Below are 26,335 nucleotides of genomic sequence, written 5' to 3' on the forward strand. Positions count from 1 at the left end.
GGTAAAGCGTTTTATTTGGAGGCAGAATACCCCACATAGACAGCGGCGACTAGAATTTTGGTTAGCTAGCTGGGAAATTCAAGAGGATATTGACAGAGATGATATATTACCAGCAATTACACTTTCTTTAAATAGCGTGCCGGAGTTCGCAAGAAGTTCATACTATTGCAAGTTTAATTCAAGCCTTGGGGAGGATGCGAACTATGTTGATTTAATTAAAAAGGAACACAAAAATTTAGCAAAAATAAGTATCGGGAACGACGGGCGTAGTTTAGAATTATATCAGATATTTTGGCCTTTGCTAGGAAGCCAATTAGTGGACTCATTAAATTATGCTCATGATTATGGTGAGCTTTCTTCGACTCAGAAACAAGCGATAATCAAATTAATAGAAAATTAAGATAAAGACAGGCGTTATATTTATAACTGGCGTCCTATTTCTCTTACAAACGTTGACACAAACATTGAACCAAGGGCACTAGCAAAGAGGCTGCAATCTGTGCTGCCCGACCCGTATTTCGATGAAAAAGCTGGATTGACAGAGAGACCCACTCAGCCCGAGAGAAAACAAAAGTATACGGGGAATAATGTTGGGGAAAGTGGAAGCCAAACTATCAGTCTACACTGATGACCTTACTCTGTTCTTACGCGACAGGAAATTATACGATGCTGGGTTAAAGTCGCTCCAAGATTTTCAAAACGTCTCAGGCTGGTGGGTTAACCGCGATAAGATAGAAGCGATATGTGGCTGGGCTGTTCAAGAGTAGGACCCAAAAAAATATATGGATATTAAAAAGGTAGATGAGCCACTAAAGATATTAGGAATTTATTTTACATATGATAGTAAAAAGAAAAAAAGAAACTTAATTTTGATATGGTATTGCAAAAGATGAGGAAGGTCATTCATTTATGGAAATGGCGAAATTTGACGGTCTTCGGTAAAATTCAATCTTGAAAACTTTTGTTATACCAAAACTGGTTTATAGACTAACTTTAATATGTCATCATTTCGAAATAATTAAGGAAACAAATTCGATCGTACGGAACTACCTGGGAACGGGAGAGACAGGGTGAAAAGACTAGCTATCATAAATGATTATGACAAAGGAGGTTTGAAAATGCCACACCTAGAATCTCTAATTCGTGCACAAAGGATAATGCTCCTTAAATATTTCACAAAAGAAAACGAGGCTTATTGGAAAATTATCCTGCGAAAGGCTCTAGCGCCATTCAATGGGGGTGGTTACACTGGGGAGCATTCTTGATTCCCAGGGAAAATTGGGTTCATATGAAAGTAAGTGCGGGCGTTTCCCCCTGCTTAGTTTTTCAGAAATTTTTTCTCTCTTGGGTTTGTACAATGCCATTCCCACAAAGTGGACAATTATTTGAAGGAATATTGTAATAGCAACGCAGCGTAAGATTCTGTCTTCCAAATTCCACCTTCCTTGACACAAGTATCAAAATTGAAAACCTGTCATCAAAGTTAATCTATCCAGTAACTATACCCACAACTCGACTTTGAATGGAAAAATATTTACGCCTTCCCATATAAAATGACCACATATTAACGTGAAGCATCGAGAATTTCAGTGGAAATTGCTGCATAGAATTATTAACGGAAATAAGAGACTTTGTGCTCTTTTTGTGGAATTGCAGATAAATCCCTAGAGCATTTAATGTTCAGATGTATACATGTTCGTGCATTTTGGATTGCGGTTGAGTATACCTTACGGGCTAACAACCTTGTTGAATGTGCGCTAACGGAACCAGATATAATATTGTTTTTTTTTAAGGAAAATGGCAATCAAATCCTAACCAATATGATTATATTAATTAGCAAGCGTTTTATATATTATTGCCGTCTTAAAAATATCAAACCAGATGAAAACATTAGTTTCTTCTAGAAAAATGTAAAGTATATTTACAATATAGAAAAGCGCATAGCTCAGCAAAAAGATAAACTTTCTTACCACTTCAAGAAATGGGATGCTCTACTATCGATACTGTCATGATTTACTAAGTTGCTTTTTATATCCTATCGCTGTGTTTGTGCCGCTTGTCTTTTCTTTGTGAGTGTATTTTCTGTCTGTGTTGTTGTGTTCCCTCCTTTTTTTCTTTAGCTTCTCAAATGCTTTTTACTTTCGAATAAAAAAACGAAGGAAAAAAAGGGGCAATGAAAAAGGAAAGAAAAAATATCGAAGAAAAAAAAAACGAAAAAGAAGGATCAAGAAGAAGAAAAACAAAAGAAAAGAAAAAAGAGCTGAAAAAGAAAAAGAAATAACGAAGAGGAAAAAAAATACAAAAGTAAGGTGAGAAGAAAAAAAAGAAAGCAAAAAAAGGAAAAAGGCAGATCAAATGTACAAAGTGTAATTAGTGTAGTATAATTTTATATTGTAAGGGTTTTTCCCTTAATTTTTTCGTATATTACTTATGTATGTATATTTTTTGTATCTATGTAATTATTTTGTACATTAAAATAAGTAAAAAATGTGAAAAAACCCAACCTATTACCCCTTATGAAACTTTTTTCTAAAATTAAACCAGAATTCATTTTAAATTTCAAATGTTCTTCAAACTCAAAATATAAAACGGGTCCTCGCTCGATATCTTTCACCAGCTCAGAATATTTCCTTTTCTGGAAACACTTTTTTGTTTTGACATTCGAGGCATCAAAACATTAAAACAACCAATCACAGATCAAATTGTAAGATGACGTCATAACACTCGCTGGACCTAAGTAAAAAAACATGGCGGCCATAGAGAGACGAGAATAAGAGCATAAACAGTATCTTTCTGCTTGTAGAAAAGCGTTTGGGCGCAGAGATATATTTCGAATGGCTATGTTCGGTGGGAAAGTCCGATTCGCTATAGTCAATAGATGCCTTGTGCAGGCGCTGTTAAAAATTGAATGGGGGTCTAGAATTTTTCAAAGGTGGTTCAATTTATGAAAACTATTACAATAGCTTTGTGCTTAAAAGGGATTGGACCATTGGGCCACAGAACCACACCTGGATCAGCCACTGCAGAAAATGACTTGACACACAGTATTTCATATTTGTTTTAATGACAATAGTGGTATATAGTGGTAAGGAATATGCGTCATCAAGGGGAATGCGTCTGAACCCCAAGAAATGCAAAGAGCTTCAAATTAATTTCTTAAAGTACCAACCTTCTGTCCCCCAAAGATTAATCCTAGGGAGCGCAGTTGTTGAGAAAGTTGAACATTACAAGCTATTAGGTGTACATATATCAGCAGATCTGTCATGGAATGTTCACGTTGACCACATTGTTAAGAAGGCTAGCAAGCGCCTCTATGCCCTCAGGGTACTCAGGAAGGCAGGTGTCCAGCAGTCAGATATGGTTCTTATCTATTGCTCGTTAATTCGGTCAGTCCTTGAGTACGCTGCTCCTGTCTGGGCCTCCCTTCCTGAGTACCTTGCAGAGCTTATCGAAACAGTACAACGAAAAGCTATTCGAATAATCTACCCTTGCCTTAGCTATGAATCAGGGCTCAAAGTAGCAAAAATGGACTCACTTACAGTCCGCAGAGCAGAACTGTGCCGTCGATTCATGGCTAAAGCAAGATGCACTGAGCCTATAAAATATATAATACAATCTGGGACTGAGGTCGCCCATGGTTATTCGCTAAGGGGGGGTTGCAGCCGTTTGGATAAATCAGTTGGTGTAACTGAAAGGTATAATAACTTTATCACAATTCGTTTCCAGTAGTTATTCCAGTATTTATTTATACATTGTTAAGTGTAGTGTGCATCGGCCGACATACTGTAATTTAGCTTATGCTACAAAGGTATGAATAAACGATTATTATTATTATTATTATTATATAAGCTTACAACATCTCATCTCCTACACACAAAAAGCATGTGGTACACAGAATATCAAATAAAACAAATAGAAGACACAGTTTGAATTTGTTTGCTTGGCTTGTACCAACCAGCCCATCTTTTGTGTAACTCTTAAATTGTGTGTGAAAAAAAGGTGTGAAATTTTGGTAAGTGTGAAATTTTTTCCCAACTATTTCACACCAGTGTGAAATTGATGTAAAACTCAAATCACTTGATTGCATAGTGTGAAATACATGTGAAACAAAATCAGTTGATTGAGTATAGTGCGAAATTGGTGTGAAAAAATCATATTTTGATAATTGTTGTATATATGATTACAGTTTGATTAACAGTACGGGAGTGAGGTTGCCCGTTTATAAAAATGTGGTGGTGTTCATCAAGCTTATTACCATTCACCTATTCACGTTCTCGCAAGATAGATTCATAAGGTTTTTAGGAATTTCTATTTTTTTCTAGGAATTGCCTTAGATTTCCTATGTTCGATCTCTAAAGGTGTGTACAGAATAATTAAACTTCCTAAAAATCCCTAGATAGAACAAAGTAAAAAACCCGCCAACATCGTGATTCAAAGTTATAAAGATACATTATGTGAAAATGGTTGGAAAATTCCATTCAGTATACAACAAAGGCATAAAATGCCTCTCTTACCCATGAAACTCGAGATATGGCTGCAATCTTGTTTTATGATCCTCGTTCGGATCAGAACATAAAATATTATACAAAAAGAAACGAAAAAATTGGATAATGTCAATCTAAAATATGTTATAGACTTTTAAATATGACATTAAATTAAAAAAAAAAGTATTTCCAATTATTCGTAAGGCAACTGGCGTGATGTTACGCAAGCTTTTGTCTTCTTGCTAAGAAAAACGTTCTTATACAAAAACTACGACAACCAGAAGCAAAACTTATATTTTAATATGTTGGAACGATGTTGTTTAACAGCCTTAGCATATTAGTTTTTAATAGAAAGATTTCAAAGCATAACTATAGAATTTCGGGAGTAAATCGAGTGGGTAGTAAGGTATCGTGCACATAGCCCCCTCTGATTTTTGCGGGCTGTGAGAGAAAATAGTGTCTATTTATTACTAGTTATCACAACGTTTTCTTATCGCAGGAGATGCTGGGGATTCGCTCACTATTTCAAACGGGATGCCATTTACAGCTTACGACCAGGACAATGATCAGAATTTGAGCTATAACTGCGCTGCATATTATGGCGGCGGTGGATGGTGGCACAATGAATGCTTCGAAGCTAATTTTAACAACCCGTATTACAACAGTGCCATTTGTCCGTATGCAGAGGGGATAACTTGGATGACTTGGCATGGGCATAGATACTCATTGAAGAAAGTGGCTATGTTAGTTAGGAATGTATAGCGTGTGTACTTTGAGTCCTTTTTCAGATAATAGTAGTCCTGTGGAAAGAGAGCGCGAAGCGATTTTTTGGCAAAGGCTTTCGCTTTTTTTCTCATTTTGGTATTAAAGTGGAAGTTTAATATGTGATCAAAAGGGCTTTGCTTTGAAAAAAGCGATAATTTGTTCAAACCAGTATAAAATTAAGACCAGCTTAAGGAAAACAAAAATCGTACGACCTGACGAAGCTATCAGATTTTACAGGACTCTAATTATGTAAAAGAATATGAAATGTAAACATTGAGGAAGCGTAAAAATTCCTCTGTGTTCCATATCGCCAATCACCACATTTTGTTGAGCTATCGAGTGGGCTGTGTACAAAAATCATAGTAATAAGAATAATAGTAATAAGTGCACAAGTAATTCTCGATTTTGTCTCTATGTACTTAAAATCTAGACCTCGAGGACGATTGGACTATAATTCAATAGACCACGAGACCGAGAGGTGTAATTGTTTTAGAATTCTGTCCAGCGTGAAATTAACGCAGGGTAGCGGGGTACGCTATTTTTAATAACTATTAACTTGCCGGAAGTTAGTGATGCTTTTTTGTTTAGTTAGCCTTCGGCGAATGAATTTATGAAACGGAATTGAGGTCAATGGAGCTGACACCCCAAATGTGGGCGTGTCCGCGTCGTTTTCAAGTGATACCTCAAAATCGTACATAGAGCGTCTATTCCCGTTCCGTCCGCATTAACTAGCGGCAGAAAGTCGGATCTAACTTCACGAGCAGGTAAATCTAGGTATCCTCTAGGTCTAGTAAAATTCTGGTGTAGCCAGGTTCAGTATTAAGAAAGCGAGTGCAAATATGGTTGGAATGCTGTCAATCGTGTTATCACGTGTAAAACTTGCCATGCGCACTAGCACAGCAAGCATGTAGTGTGTTACCACCGTAGTCAATGGTAACCATGCAATCATTACGTAGGTCACGGCAGTCCAAGGGTAACTCACTGGCACACCCACGAAGGAAGGTTACCCTTTGTACACCCATTGGCTAAAACCTTATTCAAACGAAACTAAAAGCTTTACGGGATGTCAGTGTGGGTTTTCCGAATGGACTTGCCTTAGAAGAATATAAAAGGGGTGTGGTGGATACCAAAAATCATCTTGAAAAGGCTTCAGAAGTAAAACCCGGTTCCCAACCCTTAATCAAGTCGTCTTCTCGTTGATAATTCACCAACTGGTCAAACTTACACAAACATAGGTACTCACTTCGTGAAGCTATTTGCAATATTGCATCAGTTACTGATTGCTTGTTCAAGACATACCGATTATTTATATTGTGCACTCCACTTAAGTTCGTGTTATGAGATGTTGTTATTTTCACAACCACGCATGCAAACTATTTTCAACAAATATCCTCAAAGTTTCCACATCCTTTTTTACTATAACTGTAGATCTTTTTTGTTTCCTTACTAATTACAGCAAAAAAGGTTTTTTTATAATATTTTTTACGTGATATGTAATTCTCCGTTGGTCTCGTTTAGCAGTGTCACACCCACTAACAATTTTCACTGGCAAGTTCTCTAAACATTTTTCAGGATATTTTCCTCCCTCCCCTTACCTTTGGCAGGGGGTGGGGCACAGGGGGCTTGTGTCCCCCAATAATTAAAAAGTCAATTTAAATTAATGTTCGTTATACCACAGCTTACATATCATGATGCATGCCTATGAAAACAAGTTTCGCTTATGTGTCTCTCCACCAGGCCTACGCAGATAAAATATGGAGATTTTACTGACAGAGTACTTATTAATCAATCCAAACACCCTAATAGTCGCGATGGCAGAGTCTGGTTCAAGTTTTTGGTGAACCTGAGTAAAGAGTAAAGCCCCGTGCAAACTGCGCCAGCACCTGCCAGCATTGCTGGCCAATTCTTGCTCGACTGACCACAAGACGAAGGAAATGTCAGAAAGTCCATTTCCCATTTCCTTCGTCCTATAATCATTAAAGCGAAAATTCGCCAGCAATGTTGGTAGAGGCTGGTGCAGTTTGCTCGGGGCTTAACGCCAGTCTCACGCTGGCTAAAAAGGCACGTGAAATCGACAATGTTCCCCGGTATTTTAGGTCAGCGGAAGCGCGCGAAAGTTTAGAATTCAGCTTTTCAAAATGGCGGCTGTTTTGAATTTTGAATCTGACAGCAGCGCTGATGAAGGCTGTGAATCCCGTCAGGATATCGGGGAAAAAATGAAACAGTGTCTGGAATCACTTTCTTTTTCACCTGACCAATAAAAAAGGAAGAAACAATTTATTGATATAGCTGTGGATCGACTAATTGACTTATGGAAGTTTAGCGAAAACAAAACAGGATCAATACATACTTCGGTTGAGTCTTTTATTTAACCCTATTCAGACAGGGGGGAGGGGCGGGGGGGTGGGGGTTGAGGCCCCCAGCACCTTTGATCTGTAATAATTTTTGAACTAGCATTGAAATTTGATGACTTTTCCTAAAATTTATTCACATCATTATTTAAGGGGGGGGGGGGGGTAGTTTTTTTTGTCAATTTTTGGAAAAGATATTTAAATTGTTACTTCCAGTTGCCCATTTGCAAACTTGTGCTATATTACTATTAAGGTACCATGCCAATAAATGACGTAACAGGTGTTATATATTGTTGTCATAGAAACAGTGTCACTAATAATATATGTCTACTGCAAGATAATAAGATTATCGAAAAAAGACAACAGATACACATTTAAAAAAACAGAAATATTGCCCGTTTCTGCTCTAGGAAGTGACGTCATCGTGACGTCACAAAGACAATTTTTTTAAGAATATCGGTCGCTTTATTAATACGAACTGATTATGATAACTTATTTTGGATTTTGGATGTTGTATGCAAAGGTTTCGAAAGATAGGCTATTTATAACCATATATCCTTAAATTACGTCATAATGACGTCATATTGTGTTGATATGGCAACACGATATATCATTTTGTTCCTCTTTGTCAGATAATGATTCTTTAAAAATTTGGTCATATTAGCTTCAATGGTTCAAAAGTTACGGATTGGGGGCCGAAATAGCCTACAACCCCCCCCCCCCCCCCCCCCCCCTCACCCCCCGGTCAGAGGAAGCCCCAAAAAGCCAAGTCTGAATAGGGTTAACTTCGTATAGGAGTACTGGAATCAAGTCAAATTGTGTCCTGAATTTCATACTGCGCTTTGCTGTTTTCCGAAGTTGCCAGGGAAGTTTGCTGGAATAATTCAGTCGGTAGTGGCGTTATACGCTCAAATTTGGAAATGGGAGTGATAATAACGGCCGTTCATTGTGAGATTCCATGTAATTCCATGCCTCATTTCACCAATCTGTCGGCCATATAAGATTCGGTAAATACTCTAGTGTCGGTCTACCTGTGGAAATGGTGAGCCTGGGGACGAGGTAAGGTTTGCACTTTTAGCAAACGGGAGACTTTTTGTCTGAGCATGCGCATCACATCCCATGTCTTGGACAGAGAAGTGAGATTCACTAACGATGTTTACAGATAAGTTGAACTTTTGGACCTCAATTATCTGCTTTACGCACGCAGAAAGGCCTTTTTTTCAGAGGATTATTTGAAAATCGTGCGCAAAATATGTAGAAGTGCGGTCAACAGAAATTATGAAAAAAATGACTACTGGACATCACTTGAAACAAGTTATCGAAGGGCAAAATCAATCTTAATTAAGAATGACCAAGCTGCCCCCACCTTAAAAATGAGTTTAAATTGGCTATAGATTGTGACAAAAGGTATTCTTTAATTAAGAAACATCGGGACAAACGTTCTGTCTGAATTTTTTGCATTACTTTTTTGCTCGGCCTTTTTAGGGCCTTGTTGTGCCTATCTTGTTATTGTTATTGTTATATGTTATTTACCAGGTGGGAGGTCCGCATCGTGACCGAGGTCTTGAAAAATACTGACCGAGGCCAATTATTTTTTTCCTCAATAGAATTTCCAACGTTGTTTTCCTTACGGGCTTACGGTTGCACGAGGCGAGGTTTCGCTTCTGACTTTCGTCGATGTTCGTGAAGATTTTGTTCGCTCATGATCATTCAATAAACTGCATTTTGTATTTCCACACAACGCTTTAAATTCTCCAGAAATACTTACTATCTCCAGCTTTGGAGGTGAGCGGGCCGGTATCACGGGGTCCGGATCGTAGGATACCGGACCTCACCAGAGCCAATCAGAGCGCGCGATTTGATGAATACCGGACCCCGAAAAAAATAAATAGGTATAACAGCTAAAGAATTCAAATCAAGATAGCGTAACCTTAAAATTTCCTTCAACAAGGACACGAAAAATGACACTGAATTAATGATTAAAAAATTTAAATTTATTTTATTTTATTTTATTTCATTTTGTTTTGTTTTATTTTATTTTATTTTATTTTATTCTTTTTTATTTTATAAATTTAAGCTGGTTATGCAGGTAGATTACTAGAGTGATTTTCTTCGTATGAAGAGACGATTTGCCGCTTTATCTATTCCAAATTATATTCTATTCTGTTCCGTTCTGTTCCGTTCTGTTCCGTTCTGTTCCGTTCTGTTCCGTTCTGTTCCGTTCTGTTCCTTTCTGTTCCGTTGTGTTCCGTTGTGTTCCGTTGTGTTCCGTTGTGTTCCGTTCTGTTCCGTTCCGTTCCGTTATGTTCTGTTCTGTTCCGTTGTGTTTCGTTGTGTTCCGTTGTGTTCCGTTGTGTTCCATTCTGTTCTATTCTGTTCTATTCTGTTCTATTCTGTTCTCTTCTCTTCTGTTCTCTTCTCTTCTCTTCTGTTCCGTTCCGTTCCGCTCCGTTCTGTTTTGTTTTGTTTTGTTTTATTTATTTTATCTTTGCAGGGTGGCCCATTCAGCCAACGCTGATATCCAGAGGGGCCCTGCTTTAACAACACATACAACTTTTACAAACACAAACAAAGTACTGAAAAAACTTGTTAAAAATTTGTTAACTGATGTCTATATAAAAAAATATTAATTTTCTAATGTAATTTCAGTTTCAGACGTTTTTTTTTAAACAGCCAGTGAAGTAGATGATTTTGAATCGTTCGTCAGGATGTTATAAATCAGAGAGTCAGTATAGCGGAAAGTTTTTATGCCAAAAGTAAGCCGAAGTTTAGGTGAGCGCATTATCAGTTTTAAACTTCGCACAGAAGTCAATATTTATGTCAATATTTATGCGGTTAGTAGATTTTTTTTACCAAAGACGACTCAATGTATGGAGAGTGCACACAATTAAAAATTGTAGTTGTATTGACACGCAATAATGTAGTAGCACTAGTGCTACTTTTTTGCACTTATTTGAGACTGTCGCAAAATTGAGCGTAAGCTTTTTGACGATATTGCCAAAATCAGTTCAATATATATATATATATATATGTATATATATATATATATGTATATATATATATATATATATATATATATATATATATATAGTGTTGGTTTGAGAAAAATACAAACTACATAGGTTTCCCTATGAAACCTATGTAGTTTGTATTTTTCTCAAACCAACACTATACACCGCTCTACTTTCGAGTATTAAGCACTTTCTATGAAAGCCTTCAACCATCATTTTATATATATATATATATATATATATATATATATATATATATATATATAAACAAGACACGTAACTAAATCACTTCGTATTCAACCTCTTTTCTTGAAAGCGTGCTACAACTCACGTGGTATATAGTGACCGCGTGATCGCGTTGCGTTACACACGTTACATACATTACATCTCCCTTTTCACAGATTTAGAATAAATGAATGAATCAAATAAATGTCCAAGTCCGAAAAATCTTAATAAAAATTAACGAGTCATTGTCCTATTGTTAATATGAAAATGAAATTGTCACTTAAAGCGGCCTGGTGGTTTCACCACTCTCCCTGGGCGAGTTGTCGTTACACGCGGAGTACTTTCTGGCATCTCTGCTGGAGCAGCAGCTCGATAACTGCGGGCTTTGCTTTAGAAACAGATGGCGGTTTTTGAGCAGTCGTGGTTTCCTTTTCAGGTACATGTTTGATTGTAACAGGTGCAGATGACGGCATGACCAATTCTTCGCGTGGCACCATTACTTCAGATGTGCGACGCAGGTGTCTTCTGTTAAGTCGAAATACTTGACCGCATTCCGTGCGCATTTGGTAGAAGTGGATGTCAACCTTTTCTTCTATCTTCGCTTTGGTCCACTCTTTTCTCTTTCCTACTTTAATTGTGGGCTGTAGCCAGGGCGAAGCTCGGTCAACTTCTTCGCACCTTTGTTGTAGTGAATATTTGCTTGGCTTTTTGGTACTTTATTTTCTCTTCTACATCATCCGGAACTCTCGGTTTTAGGAGCTTTTTTGACCTCGGCAGCAACGTCTTCGTTCGTCTACTGAACAATTGCTGTGCTGGCGACGTGTTAAGTATCTCCGTAGGAGTGTTTCTCCAATCTAGTAATGCCAAGTATGGGTCACTACCCGACTTTTTGGCTCTACTCATCAGACGCTTTGCTGTCTTCACAGCATTCTCTATCTTGCCGTTTGACTGCGGATAGTTCAGGGAGCTCGTAACTTGCTCGAAATCGTATGCTTTGGCAAAGTCGTCGAATTCCCTGGACGCAAATGGTTGATTATCCGACATGAATCTATCCAGTATGTATAGCAAAATGCGCCTTCAACTTCCTTATGATCTCTGGAGCTCCCTTTGACTGTATCCTGTCAATCTCAAAGAAGCTAGAGAAGTAATCTACAGTAATTAGATAGTCCTTTCCGTCGTACTCAAATAGATCTACAGCTATTTTCTCCCATGGTCGTTAAGGAATTTCATGACAGATCAAAGGCTCCTTGTCCTGAGTAGCTGGATTGCTGTTGCATGTTTCGCACTTTAAGACGAATTCTTCGACTTCCTTGTTCATGTTGGGCCAATAGAAAGTCTCTCGCGCCCTCCGAAGGCAACCTTGTGCTCCGATATGGCTAGTATGCATCTTGGCCAACATTCAAGATCTCATACTTGTCGGAAAAACAAGCCTTTCTCCATGCATGGTAAGCTCGTCTCTGAAGGGAAAGTAGTTTTTGAGAGGGACTGGGACTCTTCCTTCGTTGTCGGCCATCCATTTCTTATGACGGACTTGAGCTCTCTCAGAATCTTATCAGACTCTGTTGCTGTTTGGATAGCATTCTGTGTTTCTTCTGTAACGGGAAGGTACTGTATCATATCGATACTCTTGACATCCCTCTCCGTCTCTCCTCTGTCTATTCATATCACATCTTTTTCGTTACTGGTAGTATTTTCCTGCACACGGCCGTCAAATGCGCGGCTCCATGTGTCAGCCAGGACCATATCTGACTCTCTCTTCAGAGGTGGATCCAGGTTTTTGAGTGAGTAGTTTCCACCGAAACACCAACAATAGGGGTGTTTGGGGGCGTGCTCCCCCAAAAATTTTTGAAATTTCAAGCTCTATAAATGCCATTTTCTGCATTTTCAGAAAAGTTAATTACCCCAAAAAGAACAAAAAAACATGCTATCATAAAGGCAAAAAAAGTTTTATTTTGTTGGTAGGTGGTACATGGAACACCTTGCTCTACAAAAAAAATATCTGGTATCCAAACCAGTGCCACTGGTCTATGTCCAATATAGCTGCCTACTAACTGTCTTTGAGCAGGAGAAGGAAAAATGGTACTTATAGATGGCAAGCCTGTGGTTGGTCCTTGGTCCAGGAGTTTTCAAGATAATGAGAAAAAAAATCCAATATTAATATCATATGTCATATACAAAAGATATGTACAAATTAGAGGCAATATAATTTGAAAAAAAAATCCCCTTTTTCATCCTTGGGGACTGCAGCCACTGGAGCTCTGGGGAAAATACAACATTAATATCAAGTTATAAAAAATTAGAAGTACTAAATGATTATAAATATATATATATATATATATATATATATATATATATATATATATATATATATATATATATATATATATATATATATATATATATATATATATAATTTGAAAAATACTCCCCTTTTTATCCTTTGAAACTGCAGCTTCTGGAGCCCAGGGAAATGTTTGTAAACCATTTGAGCTTAACATGAAATCCCAGTGTCAATAGAAAAATTGAAATCATCACTAAATAAAAAAAAAACATCTAGAAATGACTTTTTAAGAAAGTTATACAGGCACCAGTTTGAGTTTCTGTAGCTGTTCTCCATCAGTTTAAGGGTAAGACCCAGATGGAACATAACTCACAAGCCCTCTAGAAACAGATGGTGCAAAAATTTAAGCTAATATGTTTGCCATTCTCATAGGGTGCAATTGAGCAAATAAATCTATTATTCTGTCCAGGTCTAAATCCATGTCTTTGTGGGTATACATTAGTGCCAGCCCATTCAATCTGTCCTCAGTCATTGTGCTTCTCAAATTGGTTTTAAGATTTCGAAGGGATGAAATGGATCTCTCACAAGAAGCAGATGAAATTGGAAGTGTGATCAGGATCTTTAACATGAAATAAATATTGACATATGCATCTTTGTCAATATCCTCCAGTGTAGCCTTAAGAGTGTCTGGAATCACTTCTCCTCTGTTATCCCTCCCCTTCCATAATCTCTCCCATAATAAAAGCTCTGCCTGTAAACCTATATAATTTGGCATGTCCTGTCAGTAATAGTTACAAAATTCTAAAAAATTAGGCTTCCATTCATCAGTAGCAATCAAAACAGAGGGTATGATCGAAATACCTTTTTTTTTTTTTGCAAAAGTTCTATGATCAGAGTTGTCAAAAAATTAAAAAAGCTTTCGCACAACATCCATCATGTTTCTGACATTTGGTATTTGGCAGGTATTGGCAATACACAAATTCAGCTGGTGATTCATGCAATGGACAAAAATTGCCTTCTCATGTTCTGCTCTGATTAACGAGGAGGCTCCATTAAGTCGTCCAGCCATATTGCCAGCGCCATCATAACATTGGCCACGACAGTCTTCCATCATCAATCCTAAGTCTACTACAGCTGCAGTTATAAGGTCTTTGATGGCCTCTCCTGTTGTTCCCTCCTTACAAATATAAAATCCAATCAAAATCTAATCAAAACAGAAAGATTTTCTTTGTTTGCTATATCAGCCGCTTCATCTGCCATTACAGAAAAATATTTACTATCTCTCATTTCCTGAGATAAATTATTTAAAATATGAGCACCAACAGTTGATATCATTTGATTCTGGATGGTCTTTAAAATGTATGTCGCATTTCTTGGTGCATTTTCTAGGTGCTGCTCCAGTATTTGGCCACCACTATCTACCCGGAATTCAAGCAGTGCCTGGAAATTACCAGCTAGGGCAGCATTAGTGGGGTCACTATCCCTCAAGCCCCTGAGTGGGATATTGTTTTTCCCACAGAAAATAATTGTTTTAAAAAGGGACCTAAGGATCTCACGGTTTCTAGCAATTTGCTGTTGAACGATGTTATTTAACTGCAGATTTATCGGGACAGCTTCTGTTCGCATCATTTAGCTTCTGTTCGCATCATTTTCTTAAATTCTTCTATAGCAATCATAGAAAATTTGTGAATTTCACAATTTCTTTGCGCGTGTTTTGTAAAGCGCGAAGCGACCGAAGTCCAATTTGTAAGAGGAGACTTCAATAATTTGTCTAACTTATTAGCGTTTCGCCCACACTGAACTCCGAAACAAACACAAGCTAAGCAAAACACTCCATTGTAATATTTAGAGTAGGCTAGCCATGGATATTTCTTTAGCCAGTTTAAAACAAACTTGCGAGATTTTCCATTCTCTATTGACACAGGGAAATCGAAAAGCTCACCTGGTTTCCATACATTTTCGATGAATTTCAACTTGTCCTGAGGCGAATAGCTGGCGATCTTGTCGAAGACTAGGCCAATGTCGTAGGGAGAACAATCCTTCTTCCGACAGACAGGAGCACGAGCCATAAAGAGTAAAAACTAGCGCAATTTGTTAACTATTCCTTCGTAAACTCCGATGCAAGTACCGAGACTCTAGTGAGGGCAAACGAAAGACCCTTAGGGGAGGTACAGACCCTTTATACTTTTGTCGATAGTTTCCGCGGTGGTTTCCAAGTGAGTTAGCCAATCAAAAATGGTTTTGAGTGAGTTCCAACACAATGAAAAAATTTCCAGCCAATCGCGCGAGGTTTTGAGTGTGTTCCAGTGCTAACTATAATAATACCTCACCCCCCCCCCAACTTGCTTGCAAATTGGTGACAATATTTTCTGATCTTATCCGACGTATTTCCGAAGGTTCCCGAAAAGTGATCGAAGCTCAAATCCAAAGCTCGTGATCCAGGGCGCTCCGTGAAGTCGCATAAGAATAATAACGACGATAAGGCATCTTTTTACGTTTTTAATTTAATTAAAAAGCAAAAATACAGGAGATTGAATGATTTCTACAGACAAGCCAATAGTTTCTAGGGATATCGGAGTATTTTTAAAAAAGCCATTTAAGTTCAAAATAACTTGGTCTGAAAAACTTTGAGTGTGTTCCGGAACTCACGTAAACTACCCTGGATCCAACCCCTCTTGTAGCTAACTACTAGGTCAAACTTCTGAAGCCTGAGTAACATTCGTTGCAGTTGCTTTGGAGCGCTGATCAGACATTTCTTGAAGATGATCTCGAGGGGCTTGTTGTCGGTCTCTATTTCACTTCTCTACCAAACAAGCATTGCTGGAATCGTTCTTCTCCAAACACAATTGCTAACATCTCTTTCCGATCTGGGCGTAGTTAGTTTCTATATGTGTCATCGCTCGAGAAGCATAGGCCACCGGTTGGCCATCTTGCATAAGGCAAGACCCAACGCTTCTCTGGGAAGCATCACACTGAAGCTCAACTGATTTCTTGGGATCGAGGTACTTCAGAGTGGGGGCTTCCGAAATGATTCTCTTCACTTCCGCTAAACTGCGACCTTGTACTCCGTCATCCCAGTGAAACTGGTTATCCTCTTTCAGGAGGTCTATGATCGGAGCAGATACATTTGATAGATTGGGAGCGAATCGCTGGAGATAATTCACCATTCTCATTAGCCTCTTCACATCCTTCTTGTTCTTGGGCTCGGGCATTCCTTGGATTCCTTGGACTTTGGCGGGATCCGGCTTCAGACCTTTCTCCGAGATAAGGTGTCCCATAAACGACACTTCGGGTAGACGAAGCCTCCGCTTGTCTTTATTTAGCCTGAATCCTTTTGCGCGGCATTTCTCGAATAGAGCTATTAGCCTTACGTCGTCATTGAGGATCGCTTCTTCTTTACTCTCACCCACACCAAACACTAGGATATCGTCAAATATGGGCATCACGCCATCAAGGCCTTCCAGGGCCTTCCGTCTCTGGAACTCTTCTGGTGCCGGTGAAATCCCGAAAGGCATTCTGGTCCACCGGAAACGACCCCATGGCGTGACGGAGGTAGTGAGATAACTGCTATCCTCGTCGAGTTGCACATGCCAAAATCCGTTTCTAGCGTCCACTGCACTTAAAACTTTGGCGTTAGTTGAGGAAGCAAATCACCATAAATATTCAAATGTCATGAACTAAATATCATATGACAACCAAACTTGGTAAGTGTTATGAAGGTCTAAAAGGGGACGAACCAATATGGTCACGTAATTGTGACGTCATAAATGACGTCACAAACATGAAAATTATGCTGACATCATTAAAATAACCAAAGATACATTTAATCAAAGAAACATCGTATGGCACCCTAACTCGGTAGGTGTCATGAATGTGTAACGAGTTTGTCATGGGATGTGTGCTTTCATCGATGACGTCAACAGAGACAACACTTCTCAAAACGTGATAAAAACAAACACATCCTGGTTAAAGCAACATTGTATAACAACCAAACTTAATAGGTGCAATGTATGTGCTAAGGGCGGTGCCAAAATATGGTTACGTGATGTGTGTAGTCTTCGATGACGTCACTTTAAGCAAAAAATATGCTGACGTCATCAAATGAAAAAAATATCATGAAAAGAACCACGCAGGACAACCAAACATCGTAAGTGTCATGTATGTTTCAAGTGCGGTGCGATGAGATGATCACGTGACGTCATCGATGACTTCACTAAAAGTCACCTTGATGCCGTTAAAAACAAATAAATAACCATATCTCGTGAAAAAACATCGTACGACAATTCAACTTGTGTGGGTCTTACAGATATCAAGAGTGATGCCGTCAGAAACAAATAAATAACCATATCTCATGAAAAAACATCGTACGACAATTCAACTTGTGTTGGTCTTACAGATATCAAGAGTGAGGGAAAGAGCTTTAAAGAACTGGTCATTTAATCTGTGAAATCGTTGACGTCATAAAAAACAGAAATATCCACATCTAATGGCTGAAAGAAGCTTCATTTTCATCGATGACGTCATAAAATATCAATATCTAATGATAGAAACATCGTCTGACAACTTAAAAGATGTCATGTACTTTAAGGAGAAAGTCACGTGAATTGTTTACATATGATAAGAAAACGTTGTCGTTTTGGGGGTCTGGTACCGAGGAATCTTAGTTTCTTTTCAGTTACTTTCTCCATCTGATTACAAGTCATAAAGTTTACGAAGAACCAGCGAAACGACAACCTTGAATAACAATGACAATGACAATAAAATGTTTTTGTCATTCCGCCATCTTCTCGGCCAAACCGGCTGCCTAAAATGTGTCGGTAAATATTCGCTTATATAAACATGGAATTCGTGGTTAAATACACGTTTGATGGTCAAATGAATATTGATTTTTAGTGGTGATGTTTACCGGAAACGAGATTTAAAGTGTCAGAGTCATGTGTCGGAACTGCAAATTAGAGTGTGATGGAAGGTCAACAGTTTGGTTGTTCTAAGCAAGGCTGTGCTATGTTTATGTTGTACTCCTTTCAGTAGCAATTAAAAGTTGTGTACTTGTTTTGGACTCTGTTTATGGGTTTACCACCGGGCCATAACCCGACCAAAACCCTGCTTTAAGAGTTGCAAGTGATTTCTTCTCCTTTCCCTTTGTCCATTACTGCAATTTCTTGTGGTTTATTTCGGGGACTCCTCGGTATCTTTTCGGGTCCCAGGATCGGTGGGGTACTTTTGGGGATCATTTCGGGTCCTGTACAGACGTGATATTTGGGAAAACCTGCCGTTTTTTGCTCTGTCCCTCAAGACAACATAACCGCAACGAGAGTATCCAGCCACTGCACAAGCTTCTTCGTCGAATATAGCTTGCAGAGCCAGAGAGCTTGGCAGTCAATATGTTTGCAGCTACCACAGGTATCCCAGTAATGATTCTACTTTACCCTTCGATCATTGAAGATTCCCGCGAATCCTTTGAACCTCCCAAACCCCGTTAGTCACTTCCAATTTTCAGGCGGTAGGATTTTTCTCCAGCCTCTGGGTGAAGGGATTATAAACGAAAGTAACTACAATAAATTCAAATGGTATTTGTATTGCAGGGCCAGGGTGTATTTTTGAGCCTTGCTTCCAACAGCAAAGTTGCCATATTCGGCAAATGTGACATTGCCATCCCAGTCTTCAAGTATAACAAGCAGCTTTTTCGCACCCGGACTGTTGGTCAGCCTGTGGATGTTGTCAAAACCCAACATGAAGTTGTCGTCTCCAGGAGTCCCGATGCCTACGCCGTACTCGTCAAACGTTCGAGTGAAGTCAAGAGTCTGAACTTCTTTGAAGAATAACAGTCCAAATCACAGGGGCTTGGTCAAACTTGCACCTTACCTGTAACAGAGAGAGAGGGGGAGACATCGTTAGGCAAACAGCAAAAAAACGCAGGGTAAACCGACGGAAAAGCACGCAGGCTAGAGTGCTACTACTCACCAGAAAAGGTGTCTGGTTGTCTGGAGAAAGATAATAATTCCCATTTTTCGAACAAGGATCGCTGGCAAATATTTCCTCACACGAGAGCCCTGGAAGCTCGTATACACTCCCAAGAGGAACTAGAAATAAACCATACGTTAAAGAAAATAGAATCCAGAGTGTGAAAATTTCTACTTTAGCACTTCAGTCTACGGAACAGATACTCATTTGGATAATCCAATATCCGGCGTCCTCAGTTCCATGCGACCCCATTTTGTGCTATTTGTCATGACAACAGCCCCCGCTTTGACGAAGGTGAAGTTTTTCGAAGTCTTACTACTATAGAACATTACCATTATCGCCTTTTCTACTTTTACAACAAAACAATATCAGCTCTGAGCACATATTTCAACCTAGTTATAAAACATTAAACTATTACTGGTTTACATGGTTTTACCGTCTACAAGCTGCAAAGGACGCACGTAATTATACTCTGAATATTTTGAAAAGGCGTCTAGAGATAACGTCCCAGAGATTTTATTTAGATGAGTCGAGCAATATTTTTATTGTAAATTTCCCCTTAATAATAAATGACAGCAGGGGCGTAGCGTAGCGTAGCCCCCCTCCCCATATTTAAAGGCCTGCTACGGCTCGGTACATCTAAGGCCTCTTTGAAGCTAGAAACATCATTTTTGGGACTCCATCTGAAGAAGGAAAACGCCGTTTGTATAATTATGTAAGCTGTTTTATTTGCAAAAGTTGTTTTACGAGCTTATAAACAAGGCGACGCGATCAAATAAAAATGTAATCATATTGTTATAAACAAAATCAACATACTTGGTAAATAGGTTCTATATGACAAGAGTCCTCAAACTGTAATGGTACCCATATTCTCTAATATTATTAAGGTAAAAAATCGATTAATCGAGAAAATGCCTTGTATAAAAAGCTTTTTTAACGCAGTGCATGTTGCAGTCGTTCCAAAAGGGTTAGTGAAAAAAAAAAACCTTTTTTAGCTTTGCACATACGACATCCTTCGTTAAATCTACCGTATGCTAGATCAAAAGTAATCCCCAAACTAAGAGTTCATTAATGACTATTTATTTTAGAATTCTAAATAGGAGCTTTAAACGAGCAGAAATCCGTAATGCGCATTTAAAATTGTCGATGATGTGACTAATATTAAATAATTTTATTTGAAGGAAAGAACCAAATACGTCCGATCTTCAAAATTTTTAAGAATGGCCATGTTAATGTGAATGATTTACTGAGTCTGGCGATCAGCTTAGAAGCTTCGAGTAAAACTGCGTTCGAATTCAAACTCCAAAATACACTGTTTGGCGCATTTTCCTTCGGAAGCTCTCTTTCCTGAAAAAAAAAATGTGAATTTATCATTACATGCATGCAGATCCTTATTTTCTGAAATAATTCCAATTTGTTTTTTTTTTTTTTGCAAAAAAAAAAAAAAAAAAAGAATCCAAGATGGCAGACCAAAGATGTCGGAAATTCTTAAAACAAAATTATTATAATTGCAAAACAAAAAAAAATCCAAAATGGCAGACCAAAGAAGTCGGAAATGTTTAAAACAAAATTAAATAAACCTTATTAAGGCTTTTTTTGCATTGTAAAGCCGTAAAAAGGTTGATTCTGACATATCTGAATGATGGAAGATGATTTCAACTTGATATCTGATAATTTAGGCAATCTGTTTTATTCGTGTTCCGTTGACTACAAGCTAAGCCCTGCTGCGCATGGCCTGGTAATTAGCAAATTAAACAAGTATACCATAACATCTCCCTTTCTAGGGGCAACAATCATTACAATTGTAGACTAAAGAGAAACTATAGCTATAAGTCAATTTCAAATAACAAAGTTTATGACTGGCATTTAAAAGTCGCTAGTAAACTACGTATCAACTGGTCCTGATAGTGTAACTACTGGTTCTGTAAGTACAGGTACCGTGGCGTCTAATGGACCTGGACCACTTGGTTCTGGTGCTGGACTGCAGGTAGACATTCCTGAAGGCTTTGTTGTTTCATGGCTTGGCTCAGGAGCAGAATGGTCTTGTGCAGCTGATAGGTCAAGTTGAGCGTCTCGCAAATGTACCCGATTTCTGCGATACGTCCTGCCAAGGACTTGTACATCGTAACTGTTGTCAAGTCGTTCGTCAGTCACAAACAGCGACTCCTGCAAGTCAATATCTTCTATTTCTTCTCGTATCTTCTCTCCTTCACTTATCTGAAATATCTGATAGGCTGGTGTGTCTGGACGTGCATGGTCGAGCGGTAGTGATGCGCGGGGTAGGGTATCACTGAGATACATCGTGGGCCGAGGCTTGTTTTCTACAGCAAGCGATAATTTCTGTGGACGCAGTTGCATCCGCTGCAGACGCTTGGGGCAGGTAACGATAAGCTTCTTTAAGATCGTGACAAGGGGCTTGTGATCTGTAAGGACTCTGACATTCTCTTTGCCTAGAATGTAGTGTCCAAAACGTTCAGTTGCATACATGATTGCTAAGCACTCTTTCTTTATTTGAGCATACTTGCGCTCAGTCTGAGTGAGAGCTCTAGAGGTATAGGCAATGGGGTGTCCCTCTTGTGTAATGACTGCCCCCAAGCCTACGTTGGAGCTGTCACTTTCAATGGTTACCTCTTTGTTAACATCATAATATTGTAATACCGGTGCTTTGGTGATCATCATCTTGATCTTCTCAAAGGCTTCCTGGTGCTGTGGCAGCCAGTCAAACACTGCGTCCTTGTCAGTCAGACGTCGGAGAGGTTCTGCAACCGTGCTTAGCTGAGGAACGAATTTGGACAAGTAAGTGACAACACCAATGAGGCGCCGGACGCCTACAATATCAACAGGCTGCGGCATCTCACAGATGGCTTACACTTTTTCTGGATCAGCCGAGATTCCGTCTGCGCTGAGGAAATGTCCTAAGTAGGTCACCCTGTCCAACTTGAATTTGAGCTTCTTTGGGTTGAGCTTCAGGTTGTGTTCTCTGCATCTATCCAGTAGGTCTTTGAGAGCTGCATCATGACATGCCATTGCTTTTTCTTTTGTTTCACCCGTTCCATAGATGATGATGTCATAATAAACTGCTGTGATTTTTGGAAGGCCTTGATTTTGCGCTGGAATTCATTGATTCTCATCTTGGGCGGACTTGATCCCGAATGGCATTCGCAACCACCTGTAACGGCCATAAAATGTCAAGAATGTTTCGAGGTAGCTTGATGGCTCGTTCAAGACAACTTGCAGAAACTACTGAGAATACCTTGGCATTGGTCAGTTTGGGTGACACTGCGTCAAGAGTTGGAGTTGGATAATGGTTTCTGATTATGGCCTTGTTCAACTCCGATGGGCATACTCGTAGCTTGTTTGGTTGTCGGACTACCACCATGCTGCTTATCCATGGCGTTGGAGTAGTTACTCTAGCGATTAGTCCCATTTACTAAAGATCCTCAATCTTCTTCTTCAATTTATCCTGTACTGGGATAGGGACACGAGTGGGATTGATCTGCTTGGGTTTAACAGTTGGATCTTTTACTATGTGGTATGTACCCGGCAGCCTTCCAAGTCCATTGAAGACATCCTTGTAGTCATGTAAGACATGCTGTTTTGTCAGGGGTTCTTTTTGACCTGGCTCGATTTGGTGGACACATTCCAGGGGTGGATCCAGGTTTTTGAGTGAGTAGTTTCCACCGAAACACCAACAATAGGGGTGTTTGGGGGCATGCTCCCCTAAGAAAATTTGAAATTTCAAGCTCTATAAATGCCATTTTCTGCATTTTCAGAAAAGTTAATTACCCCAAAAAGAACAAAAAAACATGCTATCATAAAGGCAAAAAAGGTTTTATTTTGTTGAAGGTGGTACATGGAACACCTTGCTCTACAAAAAATTTCTGGTATCCAAACGGGTGCCACTGGTCTATGTCCAATATAGCTGCCTACTAACTGTCTTTGAGCAGGAGAAGAAAAAATGGTACTAACTTATAGATGGCAAGCCTGTGGTTGGTCCTTGGTCCAGGAGTTTTCAAGATAATAAGAAAAAAAAATCCAATATTAATATCATATGTCATATACAAAAGATATGTAAAAATTATAGACAATATAATTTCAATAAAAACTCCCCTTTTTCATCCTTGGGAACTGCAGTAACTGGAGCTCTGGAGAAAAATCCAACATTGTTATCATAGTTTAAAAGAGAAAAGTACTGAATGATTATAAAAAGAATATAATTTGAAAAAAACTCCCCTTTTTCATCCTTGGGAACTGCAGCCACTGGAGCTCTATAGAAAATACAACATTAATATCAAGTTATAAAAATGAGAAGTACTAAATGATTATAAAATATATATATATATATCATTTGAAAAATACTCCACTTTTTTATCATTTGAAACTGCAGCTTCTGGAGCCCAGGGAAATGTTTGTAAACCATTTGAGTTAACATGAAATCCCAGTGTCAATAGAAAAATTAAAATAATCACTAAATAAAAAAAAACATCTAGAAATGACTTTTTAAGAAAGTTATACAGGCACCAGTTTGAGTTTCTGTAGCTGTTATCCATCAGTTGAAGGGTAAGACCCAGATGGAACATAACTCACAAGCCCTCTAGAAACAGATGGTGCAAAAATAATTAAGTTAATATGTTTGCCATTCTCATTCTCCTAGGGTGCAATTGAGCAAATAAATCTATTATTCTGTCCAGGTCTAAATCCATGTCTTTGTGGGTATACATTAGAGCCCATTCAATCTGTCCTCAGTCATTGTGCTTCTCAAATAGGTTTTAAGATTTCGAAGGGATGAAATGGATCTCTCACAAGAAGCAGATAAAATTGGAAGTGTCATCAGGATCTTTAACATGAAATAAATATTGACATATGCATCTGTCAATATGCTCCAGTGTAGCCTAAGAGTGTCTGGAATCACTTCTCCTCTGTTATCCCTCCCCTTCCATAATCTCTCCCATAATAAAAGCTCTGCCTGTAAACCTATATAATTTGGCATGTCCTGTCTGTCATAGTTACAAAATTCTAAAACATTAGGCTTCCAGTCATCAGTAGCAATCAAAACAGAGGGTATGATCGAAATACCTTTGTAGCAGATAAATACATCATCCTTGAATCTAGAATCGAGCTGCTCGAGTACATGGTCTAGGAAAACTCTGGTCAGATTTATCTTGTAATAGTCTTCAGGATTTGAAGCAGGAGCATTGGGTCTATGTGTCTGTCTCTGAGCTACCCTTGGCTTATCTGGTTGTACATCTACTTGTCTTGCGATAGTCACTGCATCCTGGTACAGTTCATGGTGTGTGGCATCAATGTCATTGCTCATTTCTGTGAGAACTGATATCAGAAGAGCAAGTTCTTCTTTAGCTTTCAGGATATCCATAGCTTTACTTTGCAGCTTCACTGTAAGTGGTTTAGTTAGTGCCAAAATATGTCTGACAATAACAATAGCAACAATAAAGGAAAAGTTGATAGCATTAAGTAATGATTGGGCATCTTGTCTGCTGGTAGGATTCCAGTTGGTATTTTCATGCTTGTGTCTGTTCATTGAGATATCTTCTAGTGTAGCTGTGACTGGATGAGAAGCTCAACTATTCAGTCCATAGCATCTATCCTTTCAATCCATCGGGTGCGGCATACATTAATTAAAGCAGTGTGGGTTTTTTTTTTGTTTTTTTTTTTTTTTGCAAAAGTTCTATGATCTTGAATTCTAAATGTTCTTGTCGCTTGGGAGAGTTGTCAAAAAATTAAAAAAGCTTTCGCACAACATCCATCATGTTTCTGACATTTGGTATTTGGCAGGTATTGGCAATACACAAATTCAGCTGGTGATTCATGCAATGGACAAAAATTGCCTTCTCATGTTCTGCTCTGATTAACGAGGAGGCTCCATTAAGTCGTCCAGCCATATTGCCAGCGCCATCATAACATTGGCCACGACAGTCTTCCATCATCAATCCTAAGTCTACTACAGCTGCAGTTATAAGGTCTTTGATGGCCTCTCCTGTTGTTCCCTCCTTACAAATATAAAATCCAATAAATTCTTCTCTGATGTTTTTGGTTGAGTCGAGAAATCTAATCACAACAGAAAGATTTTCTTTGTTTGCTATATCAGCCGCTTCATCTGCCATTACAGAAAAATATTTACTATCTCACATTTCTTGAGATAAATTATTTAAAATATGAGTACCAACAGTTGATATCATTTGATTCTGGATGGTCTTTGAAATGTATGTGGCATTTCTTGGTGAATTTTCTAGGTGCTGCTCCAGTATTTGGTCACCACTATCTACCCGGAATTCAAGCAGTGCCTGAAAATTACCAGCTAGGGCAGCATTAGTGGGGTCACTATCCCTCAAGCCCCTGAGTGGGAAATTGTTTTTTCCCACAGAAAATAATTGTTTTAAAAAGGGACCTAAGGATCTCACGGTTTCTAGCAATTTGCTGTTGAACAATGTTATTTAACTGCAGATTTATCGGGACAGCGTCTGTTCGCATCATTTTCTTAAATTCTTCTATAGCAATCATAGAAAATTTGTGAATTTCACAATTTCCTTGCGCGTGTTTTGTAAAGCGCGAAGCGGCCGAAGTCCAATTTGTAAGAGGAGACTTCAATAATTTGTCTAACTTGCTAGCGTTTCGCCCACACTGAACTCCGAAACAAACACAAGCTAAGCAAAACACTCCATTGTAATATTTAGAGTAGGCTAGCCATGGATATTTCTTTAGCCAGTTTAAAACAAACTTGCGAGATTTTCCATTCTCTATTGACACTGGGAAATCGAAAAGCTCACCTGGTTTCCATACATTTTCGATGAATTTCAACTTGTCCTGAGGCGAATAGCTGGCGATCTTGTCGAAGACTAAGCCAATGTCGTAGGGAGAACAATCCTCCTTCCGACAGACAGGAGCACGAGCCATAAAGAGTAAAAACTAGTGCAATTTGTTAACTAATTCCTTCGTAAACTCCGATGCAAGTACTGAGACTCTAGTGAAGGCAAACGAAAGAAGACCGTTGGGGGAGGTACAGACCCTTTTATACTTTTGTCGATAGTTTCCGTGGTGGTTTCCAAGTGAGTTAGCCAATCAAAAATGGTTTTGAGTGAGTTCCAACACAATGAAAAAAATTCCAGCCAATCGCGCGAGGTTTTGAGTGTGTTCCAGGGCTAACTATAATAACACCTCACCCACCCCCTCGCTTGCAAATTGGTGACAATATTTTCCGATCTTATCCGACGGATTTCCGAAGGTTCCTGAAAAGTG

General features: G+C 38.7%; 2 protein-coding genes across 4 annotated transcripts in view; one reads left to right on the top strand and one right to left on the bottom strand.

The window, feature by feature from the left end:
- Positions 1-6,429, top strand: part of LOC5518550 (microfibril-associated glycoprotein 4) — a 39,323-nt gene extending 32,894 nt beyond the window's left edge. Inside the window, exon 4 of the mRNA XM_048721100.1 lies at positions 4,984-6,429. Coding sequence (XP_048577057.1) covers positions 4,984-5,246 — 263 coding nt within the window. The 3' untranslated portion in view covers positions 5,247-6,429. The remainder of the gene's footprint in view (positions 1-4,983) is intronic.
- Positions 6,430-14,055: 7,626 nt separating this feature from the next.
- LOC125559078 (52 kDa repressor of the inhibitor of the protein kinase-like) lies at positions 14,056-25,240 on the bottom strand. 3 transcript variants are annotated; one of them, XM_048720955.1, is made up of 2 exons: positions 24,158-25,237; positions 14,056-14,294 (listed from the first exon to the last, which is right to left on the bottom strand). In XM_048720955.1, the coding sequence occupies exons 1-2, from the start codon at positions 24,618-24,620 to the stop codon at positions 14,200-14,202; spliced, it is 558 nt and encodes a 185-aa protein (XP_048576912.1). In that variant the 5' UTR covers positions 24,621-25,237; the 3' UTR covers positions 14,056-14,199. The 3 variants fall into 3 exon arrangements, with proteins under 3 accessions (XP_048576912.1, XP_048576913.1, XP_048576914.1); XM_048720956.1 differs by lacking the exon at positions 14,056-14,294 and adding an exon at positions 23,055-23,349 and having other exon boundaries at positions 24,158-25,240; XM_048720957.1 differs by lacking the exon at positions 14,056-14,294 and adding an exon at positions 23,412-23,675 and having other exon boundaries at positions 24,158-25,239.
- Positions 25,241-26,335: the final 1,095 nt, after the last annotated feature.

Source organism: Nematostella vectensis, chromosome 13 (genome assembly GCF_932526225.1).
Source record: "Nematostella vectensis chromosome 13, jaNemVect1.1, whole genome shotgun sequence".
Classification (NCBI taxonomy): domain Eukaryota; kingdom Metazoa; phylum Cnidaria; class Anthozoa; order Actiniaria; family Edwardsiidae; genus Nematostella; species Nematostella vectensis.

What these genes read in the sequence shown, in the direction of transcription:
- LOC125559078 (XM_048720955.1), bottom strand. Translation starts at nt 24,620, where the DNA reads ATGAACAGACACAAGCATGAAAATACCAACTGGAATCCTACCAGCAGA. An exon ending in TGTATTTATCTGCTACAAAG is followed by an intron (nt 14,295 to 24,157) that starts GTATTTCGATCA and finishes TATATTTGTAAG; the next exon opens with GAGGGAACAACAGGAGAGGC.